Source organism: Zingiber officinale, chromosome 6B (genome assembly GCF_018446385.1).
Source record: "Zingiber officinale cultivar Zhangliang chromosome 6B, Zo_v1.1, whole genome shotgun sequence".
Taxonomy (NCBI): Eukaryota; Viridiplantae; Streptophyta; class Magnoliopsida; order Zingiberales; family Zingiberaceae; genus Zingiber; species Zingiber officinale.
The window spans coordinates 118,346,023-118,355,954 of NC_055996.1; the positions used below are offsets into that span (position 1 = coordinate 118,346,023).

The following is a 9,932-nucleotide window of genomic DNA, read 5'->3' on the forward strand; positions in this document are numbered from 1 at the left end:
TTGAAAGACAATGGACAAGGGCTTTGGGATTGTTTCTGGTATCTCAGATATGTCCATGGACACACTGACGGCACATACAGATGGCATAGAAATCTACTGCCCTGCAAGTTCTGATATATAAAGCCTAAAGCAACACAGAGACATTCTTCGATACTGATTCCGACCTGAATTGCGCTTTGAAAAACAGCTGAGGTTTTAGGATTGTTTCTGGTAGCTCAGAAATGTCCACGGACACAAGAAAACCTGAAAGGCATACTTCTACACAACCAGAGGTAGAAGACCAGCAAACTGTAAAATGGAAGTATAATAAGTGAAGACCAATGGTGAAGACGTATACAGTACTGATTCAGACCTGAATTGTTCTTGGAAAGACAATAGACCATGCTTTAGGATTGTTTATGGCATCTATGGACTCAAGAAAACATGAAAGCACTCTTCTACATAACCATAGGACACACTGATATACCACATAACAAGCTCTGAAATAGAACTCTGAAAGACTGGAGACAGACCATGGTGAAACACTACAATACTGATTCAGACTTTAAACATGTTGACTGCAGTAGAGAGAGGTTGTGCCTGGAAAGGCAACTGCCAAGACTTCGTCATTGTTTCGGGCATCTCAGGTATCTCCATGGACAACCCACTAACTTCCTTGTAGATGTGAAGTATGGAGTTCATCGATTGCAGCCTTGCCGTCAGTTCACTGATTTGAGCCCTGAGGATGGTGTTCTCCGTATCCACCGTCTCAAAATGTTGTGTCACAACATTGATCTGCATCTCAATCTTACTGTTTTGGCCTTTGAAATCGGCACTTTCCTTCAGCATATCATCCAATTTCTGTTGCTTCCTCATCCGAGACCTTCTTGCGGACTCCCTGTTTGAGAGCATCTTCTTTCTCTTCCTCTCATCGATCGCACGTTGCATGGAGGAATCTCCAGAACTGAAATCTTGATGGACTGGCGAGCAAGGCATGATTTTTCTCGAGGTATTTTCACCAGAACTTAGGAGATAAGCAACGAGAACGGAAAAAGAAATTGGATTTTGCCGCTCAAGGTGGTTGTAACCAGGCAATGAGATCTACTTCATGAGAAGACGTAAAACCAGAAGAGGAACACCACTGAGAAAGAGTGCAAGAAGCAGATCCGCAGAACAGCGAGATTCATATGGGCTAGGCGATCTTTTTCCACCCAATCCAGCGACAAAACATCGAGATCATGGACAGAAAACTAGACGAGAATCAAAAGTTTAAGGCGGCTAGGGTTCAATAAGATGATAAACAGGAACAGCAGGTGGCGAGAAAAGGTAAGATCAGATTTTGCGAGTCAGCGACCACCTCAGAAATAAAATCAACCCTAGAACACACCAGATAACGCCGATTTTTCGAAGAAAAGCACCAAACTTGGCAAGATCAGATTTTTCGAGCCAGACACCACCTCGAAAACGGAATCAACACCAAAAGATCAGATTTGGGGGCGGGATTTCCGAAGTTAAAAAAAAATCAACCGAAAGCTAACAGTAAGTAGCAGAACAACATCCAATCGTCGAAGAAAAAGCACCAATCTTTGGGATGAACAAGGAAAGAAACAAAAAAAAAAAGAAAAAAAAAAGGGTAAACGGAGTGAAATGAGAATACGTATCTGAGGAAAGAAGACGAAGGATCGCACGGTGAGAAGCCAAGCGAAAGGACGAAGTAGCGATGGAGCCTTGAAACGGACTATTTATAGATAAAAATAGTAGGGGTATTTTGGGAACATAAAAATGATCATTTGGGCGTTACAAATAAGAATTCGATACGTCATAATAAATGTAAGCTTTTGACGTCACGCTTGAATTGGAAAGTCAGGGTTGAATTAAAAATAAAAATTAATACCTTCTCTAATTGAGATTAGTAAAATTAAATTATACTTTAGAAACCTAAATACCTATAAATTTAAATAATTTTATTTCTTTTTCTTAATATTAACTAGTTGTAAAGAGATTAATAACCATTTAAGGAGATGCATAGGGACGTATGGATAAAAGGCACTTGAAACAATCCCCTACCCTTCCTTTCCCTTCCATTCAAGCACACAATCTCCAGCCTAATAAACACTTACCAACTAATTAATCATAACAATGACTAGGGATATTCTACTAAAATTTGCCTAACGAAGTCTCTGGCATTCAAAGCACAGGTTACACACATCGAATATAATTAAACTGAAATATAACTAAAACAATTCAAGAAGGATTATTAACTAAAACTTGCTCATATACATTTGAAGAAAGTATTTACATGGGTGACCATTAACAATTGCACAAGTTCATTCATGGTCTTTGATGACGCTTCTATATAAATAGGCTTCTCCAAAAGGAGCCCGAGGGAAGAAAGATATACCGAAATGAACTGCCAGTGAAGCCGTGATTGTAATGTACCGCCAGTGAAGCTGTGATCGTAGCCAAAATTCGTCTCATGATCCATTCATGCGTCTCATGTTGTTCATTCGTGAAACCTATAGAATCGTAAAGCACTTCTAAGACACTATAAGGGCTAAAAGTTTTGGAACTTTGTAACAGTAGTGTCACTTACTATGTGAGATTTCCATTCGACCTTGCAATGCTCCTCTTTGTCACCAGATTGAGGCTGATCGCGCACATGATGGAAAATGTGAACAAGGACAGCAGCATCCAGAGCAGCGTACTCGATCTGCATTTTTTTCATGTACTTTGCTTAGTATGATATGCAAATTATGTGTTGTCCAGATAGGCTAAACAACACATATATCATCGTTATTTAATTCCCGAAGTCCAGTTGCGAGTGGCAGATACCTGATTCTGACTTAAAGGTCTCTGTTCCCAGTTGCTATTTCGTCGGGTCTTGTTCAGACCTGCTCCTAAAATTTTCTAATCCAAGAACATACAGATAAATTCACATGTCAGTATTGCATGATCACAAATTCATAGGTTACACAGTTGAAGGGAGAATATTTCAAATAACAATTTTAAAAGAAATGACTGCTAGTAATTTCACATTTTGTGAATTCATCGTACCTCAGCCAACCCAGAGAGACCTCCATTGCGCTCCTTGAACAATTTCTGAATGTCAAGAAGCATTTCGTAGGATCTGAAACACTCCAGATCTCCATAGGAATGGGACAATTGATGAAGGTCACATTGCAAGTTATATCCTACACGAGGGGCAAAAGATGAGGGGGAAAACTATCATCAGCACGTTTGGACTCTTCATTCATTGTCATCACATGAGGAAATAGCATACCAAGTTTTAGGGTGTTAGAGGAACATAAAATGCGTCTAAGGCAAGAGTCTAATGCTTTTGGTTCATCCTCATATAACTTTATCAAATCAAAGATGAAGGCATGATTCTCTGATGCGATCTGCATAATGGATACCTGAACACATGGAAGCAAAAAGCTAACTGTAGAATCACATCCACTGGTATCTAGAAAGAATAATATGCAGAGGTATCTATCCCTAGTATTTGCTATTTCTGCCTTCTTCCTTGAGAACAATGGCAATCTTTAAATACAAAACACAATACACATAACCCAATTATCCTCACATCAGCCAAATATGTAGTTATTTAAACTTAGTGTTTAAAGCTTTAAGCATGATGGTTCGACCACATTTATTAGCTCACACCCCAGTGCTCACCATGTGGGGCTAGATAAGGGTGTTACAGAAACACATGCTTCATTATGTTTCCCAACACTTAAAGCAGGTCACATGTCCAATAGAAATAAGCCTGTGCTGTATAAGTCAATAATTCCTGATTTGAGTGCCCATATCAAACTACAGTCAAATTTGATGGTTAATAGCAGGTTCCAACTATTTTGCAATAATTACTGTTTTAGAGGGAGCAAATATTGATCCAAATTGACATATGTTTAGGTAATGATTCATCTATTGTTTACAATGTCACATTAACATATCATCTCACTACTTGTAAAATTATATCATATGCAACTCAAGCATAACAGAGTTGAAAAAGTATGCCACATACATCATATTATTTTAACCTATAGACCACTGCAACTTTCAGTCCCATTTGATTTTTGAACTAATAAGCATATTTCATAAACTAGAATAAAAAATTGTTGCCTGATACGAGATCCATGTGAGACAAAAGACAAATTTTAACTGATAACTTTCAAAAAGAAAAAATGTTACCTTGTTTAGTTTGCTCCCTTTTTCATAATTAGGCTTCCATTCACAATCTATTCCAACAATTTTACAACCTTCAATATACTCGGTAGCAGTTAATAGTCTATTAACCTCATCAACCCATACGATATCATCCAAAATAAAGTTCTTAAGATCCAAGTAACGAGGTCTTGAAGAAGTTTCATCAGTGACTGGATAATTTTCAAGCAAGTGTATCAGTATTTCTTTTTTCTGTTTGAAGAAACGGGCGTACAAAAGAGAATAAGCAGGGAACTCATTGTATAGCACCATGAATTTGAAAGAATTACAGCATGTGCAATTTAAGTGTGAGGCAGTTCAAGGAGGAAAAACAGATGCATAATGTTCAAGAATTACAGAAATTTTATTGGACAAATATACTGAAACAAAAGCAATGAAACAATTTTTTCTTTCAATTACTCTGGATGTTATGTTGCCACGATTGATTGGAGCGAAATAATGTTTTTAAAAGTAAAGAAGTGGAGTCCTTACCCAAAAAAAGTACTTGTTTTAGAGGTCTTAAGTCAAACCTTATTATACACAGAATCATGCAACTTAATGTCTTGATTGATAGTACTCGTGAAGTTGCAAGTATAAATGCATTTGGGCAAACATCAAAAGAGCACTCCTATTTTTTTTTGAATCATCACATGAGCGCCTATCTTTCATTTTTTTATCAAAAGAACATCCCCCCTTCCCGACCAAACACAAAATGACACAGTTGCCCTCAAGTGCACTATTTGACATTATTATCTTCCGCCACCCAGTTGTATGAACAAAACAAGTCCCCGTTGTAACAGCTACGAAACTGTAGTTGTTACAAATGTTGTAGCAACTACAATTTTGTAGCTGCTAGCATAGTTATAGCTGCTTAAGTTTCTTAGCAACTACAATGTAAATGTTGTTGAACAGGACAAGTGCAAGTTATAGCAGCTACGGTTTGTAGCTGCTACAACGTGATTGTTGGTCACCACACGGTAGATTTGTAGAAATGGGCAAGAGTCGATTCCCAGCAAAACCGACAGAAATACTCTCCCATATGGTGGCCTACTCGATTTCCTGATTTACCTTGTACAAATGGCTATGGGGTCGATCGTATGGGGTGCCCGGGGTCAGCGTATGAACTTTAAATAAATACAACGTGAATATTGTTGAACAAGACAAGTAGCAGTTATGAAGGTGAACACGTCAAATCTATATTGTAGCAGCTACGAAACCGTAGCTGTTACGACATGAATGTTTTTGAAGATGTTGAGAATGTGTCGTAGCAGCTATGAAAGCAAAGCTACTGCAATGTAAATGTTGATGAAATGGTCATCCGCTCAAATGGTTAAGGGTTTAAATTTGAAACCGACATGTTAAAAAATCAAACCTAGCATGCCAAAAAGTGAAAATTGACCAAACTTTGTACTTGATGGTAGCTGTGTCATTTTAGAGAGAGGGTTGGTAGGGTGGGACGCCCTTTTGATAAAAAAAAGATATTCAAAAAGGGGGAGGGGGTGCATCCCTTAAAAAGGGGCACCCTTTTGGTTATTGCCCAATTTTCTTTGAATAGCCATAGAAATGTCATACAAAGTCATTAGTTTAATGTCCGAATGCAAATATCTATTATTTTATCGCATGACACTTAGAAAAAAAAATAAGTAATTAGTAGTACTTAAAAGATCGGTGAGGCTTAGAAAAATTATGTTTTGTTCATCTTACAGCTATCCAGCATTGTTATAACTTGATCAAGAGTTAAATTTTTCCTAAACAGCCAATTTGGTTCAATGGATGCGAAATCTGATACACCATCAAATTAATTTCACCAGGAGTGAAACACTCATTTACAGAAGTTAAAGACTACTGGTTTGCTTTGCAATACAGTAAAGGATATGCCAAAATAGGTGAAAGGGAATTTCCTAGTACTGCTACTGAAGTGAAGTTTATCAGTATCAAGAACATTAGAAAGCGTAGCGAGTTCCATATGACCTTCAAAAAACAAGTCTTATGGCTATATTTATCACCTGAAACCTTTGAAAAACCTTCAAGGCAATAACGCTCGCAAAGTTCATCAACCTTTTCACTATAGCCAGCTTCCATAGCTAGGTATACCTTTCAAAAGGAAAAAAGAGAGCGGCATATAATTTGGATTTAGAGTAAGAAATACAAGGTACTTTAGAACCGACATGAGACATTGCTTGCAGAAAAAAAAACAAAATAAATAGTAATCAATGAAAAAAATTATCAATCAGGAAAATTTGTGAGCAATATCACATAAATTAAACTAGGACAAAACAAAGATTCTCACAAGGTACTCAACAAGATGCTGATCCTTGTTTGTTTTCAGTTCTGCGAGATCCCACAATCCTTTCTCCGCCAGCTTTTTCAATAAGCTGCATTTGCATGTGAATATCTTTATCAAACATGGAAGAAACAAAGAAGAAAGCTTTCAAATTTGTTTACACCTTGTAGTAAACTATATTCAGGTGCACAACATCCGAATAAGAAACATTGGTACCTCTCTTTGTACATATGATACACATCTGGAAATTCCTCCATAAGATTGTTTCTCTTTATTATGTCATAAGCATTTTTCAGCATCTTCATATCCAGATACTTCTGAACAAGCAAACATATAAGAGGCTTTCCCATAAAAGTAGCCCACTTTTCTGCTGCTTTATATTGGTTGCTCTCAATCATCTTTAGAAGCAAGGACTCCCCAGATAGTTGGATAGAAAATCTCTCTAACAGTGTTACAGCAGTCATATAAGATTGTGATTCAATAAAATCAATAACATATTGCTCAATGTATGCCTTCACTCTGTCTAAACGCCCTTTTGTCATGTCAAAACAACCTATAGCATCACCAATATCTTCCAAATTGACATCAAATGCTTCCAGTAACTTAATTAAAATACGTTCCTCATGACCAACAACACAGGCAAGAATATCAAGAATTAGTTGTAGGGCAAGGGGCTTTGCTCTGTAAAAGTCATCTGGACTGAAATTCTGGGATTTACAGTGCCGAAGAGAAGATAGCAGCATATGACTGAATCCCTCAGTGTACTGATGTCCCAATAAAGGTACCACATAAAGACAATGAATAAGAAAAGTAAATGGGCCTGGTTGAGGAGCATTATGCAATGCTCGTGATACTTGCTGCTGAAGTACTCGGAACTTGGGGGTTGCTTTACATGTACCTACAAAGAAATCATTATTATCTTCAATCATCGATCTTATTTTAAAAAAGTCATTTTTATGCAAAATTCAATATCTCCATTCATTCAATTATATGACCTATGGGATATTACATCAGTTAACTTCAAAGTGTTGATCTTGACCATTTAGGACAACTCTCTTGATTATCACATTATGAAATCAAGACAACACCACAAAGATTTAAAACAGAAAATATACTCAAAATAACAGGGAATACTACCCTCTTCTTGCCTGTGTTTCATTAGCATAGAACTATGAACTACATTATTATAGTGAATACAGAAGGAAATCCTACAAGGCAAAGTATATCAGGAAGCCAAACATTGATTATCAAGTTAGAAAAGGAAATCATTGTCACTTGATTAGAAATGTGAAACTGCATTTTAAGGTATCACAGTATTAGCATCCTGATCCACCAAAGTAAATAGCAAGAGACACAGAAAGGAATGCAGTCAAAACTCAAGTGATGCTCGATCAAGTGAATAAATACAACAAATGCATTCAAGTAGATAACACTTACCACATACATAACACTCCTTTAGCAAGTATACAAATGTTGCTGGGCAAATATGTGACAAATCAGAGAAAGCATGCAAACAAATGGCCCTATTTTCATGTAGGTGTTCTCCATTTTCTTTTTCTTTCTTGATATTCTGCCTATAATAACCCATATTTGATGGGTACAACCTGTAAAGAAAAAGAGGAAACTACATAAGCAACATTTAGGACAAGGCATAATGATGTTAATCTTCGCTAGCAACAGCAAATAAAACTAGTGATAAATGTGCAATAATTCAGTTTCTAAACAATAACAAATCATCACTATGATTTAACCCAAGTAAAGCAACAAAAACTTATAATTACATGGCAACATCGCAAATTTGCAACTTGCAAGTAGTTCATAAATTTGCAATGATTTAGTTTCTGTGCCATTATAATTTAATCCACGTAAACCAACAGAAACTTATAATACATGGCAGTTGCAACTTGCAAGTAGTTCAAGCATCTAAAATGTATCATGGCATTGATCCCATGCTAATATCACCACTTGAACTAAAAGGTGGCTCGATGTCCGAAGCTCCCGCCAATGTGGGGTCCTCACATTAGGTCTATTGTATACAGCTTTACCTTACATTGCAAGAGGGTGTTTCTACAACTCAAACCCATGACCACACGTTCACATGACAAAAACTTCACCACTTGAACTGTTCGGGAATATTTCTTTAGACTCCAGTAGCAAGTGAGGCAAGTGAAGACAAGAAGAAGAAGCGAGCAAGGCACCTACTGTTCATGTTTTCATGTTGCAAGGTTTTCTAGGTAGTATACCAAGGTACATCATGGTTAATAAACTAAATACTAATTTGTTAGTGTACTTCAGTACAGTAAAGTATATTGAGCATTAGTAATCCATCAGACTAAACCAGTTGACATAACAAAGTATTTCAATGTGTTACACATTGAGTCATAAAAAACTACTAATTTTTCAGAATGCCAAATAATAAGTGCATATGAGGTGGTGCAAGTCTCACACTAATTAAACAAAAAAGGAGCTTTTATTAAATTGAAAGATGACCATACATCGGAGACCTCTTTCATAGACCTAAATTCAAAAAAAAATTGCAAATTGGGAAATAAAACATTTTAAATTAAACTCCTAACAAAACTACTCTATTTCTTAATTAAAGCATACCAAACTTATTTAACACCCTAAAAGGAAACCATTATCATCTTAAAATACTTCCTTTAACCTTCATTCTTTATAGACAAAATCTTACCAGAATTAATCCTCACAAATATAAACTTAGAATAATAAGAATAAAAATCCTATTTAACATCAACATAAGCTGTTTTCTCCTCAGCAAATAGAAAATATGTCCCTTAAATTTTGTTTGGTCAGAGTCCTCTACATCTCGCTTTAGTTTTGTTTGCAAGCGCATAACCTCTGAACCACTTTTCCTAAAGTTCCGACCGGTAAGAATCTTGAATAAGAATCCTCAAAGCATCTTTATTAGTTTCAAGTGAACACATCAACGTACAAAAAAAAAAAAAATCCTGCATCAAACCGACGTCTAAGAGATCACTTTTCCCATTGGGCGATAAGCAATTTTTTTTTAAAAAAAAAGGACACACAAAAATCCTCGCTGCAAATGATCATATGAGACCATCAGTCTAGCATTTGCTTCAGTTCCAAACCAACAATTAGCTCAACTACATCCAACATAGACCGAAAGGAATAGGCCAAAAGGGCAAAAAGACGGATAGTGAAAACGAAGAGGTGAAGTACCCGGAAGGATTAGGGTTTAGAAGCATATGGAACAGGTCGAGACGTCGAGTCGGAGACGGAGAAAGCGAAGACCGAGTGATCTTAGTTCGCAGAGGATCGACGGCGGAAGAAATCCACCGAGGAAGAGACAAAGTCAAAAGCGCAGAGAGATCGAACCGGAAACCTAATAAAAATCTCTTTTCTCTTTGGTCTTAAACGGAATGATATTTTTGGCCCACCAGATCATCGGTTTACCAAAAAGGGATAGTGGAATAAAAATATATTA

The 9,932-nt window shown here is 36.7% G+C and overlaps 2 protein-coding genes across 2 annotated transcripts; both read right to left on the bottom strand.

Moving 5' to 3' along the window:
• Positions 1 to 289: 289 nt before the first annotated feature.
• Positions 290 to 1,684, bottom strand: LOC121989224 (bZIP transcription factor 53-like). The gene has a single exon (XM_042543124.1). It carries the CDS (start codon positions 973 to 975, stop codon positions 538 to 540), a length of 438 nt encoding a protein of 145 aa, XP_042399058.1. The 5' UTR covers positions 976 to 1,684; the 3' UTR covers positions 290 to 537.
• A 549-nt stretch (positions 1,685 to 2,233) lies between these two features.
• LOC121989225 lies at positions 2,234 to 9,853 on the bottom strand. The gene is made up of 11 exons (XM_042543125.1): positions 9,668 to 9,853; positions 7,904 to 8,070; positions 6,683 to 7,364; positions 6,473 to 6,557; positions 6,189 to 6,276; positions 4,171 to 4,355; positions 3,260 to 3,392; positions 3,034 to 3,170; positions 2,812 to 2,886; positions 2,573 to 2,689; positions 2,234 to 2,495 (listed from the first exon to the last, which is right to left on the bottom strand). The coding sequence occupies exons 1-11, from the start codon at positions 9,691 to 9,693 to the stop codon at positions 2,454 to 2,456; spliced, it is 1,737 nt and encodes a 578-aa protein (XP_042399059.1). The 5' UTR covers positions 9,694 to 9,853; the 3' UTR covers positions 2,234 to 2,453.
• Between the last annotated feature and the right edge of the window lie 79 nt (positions 9,854 to 9,932).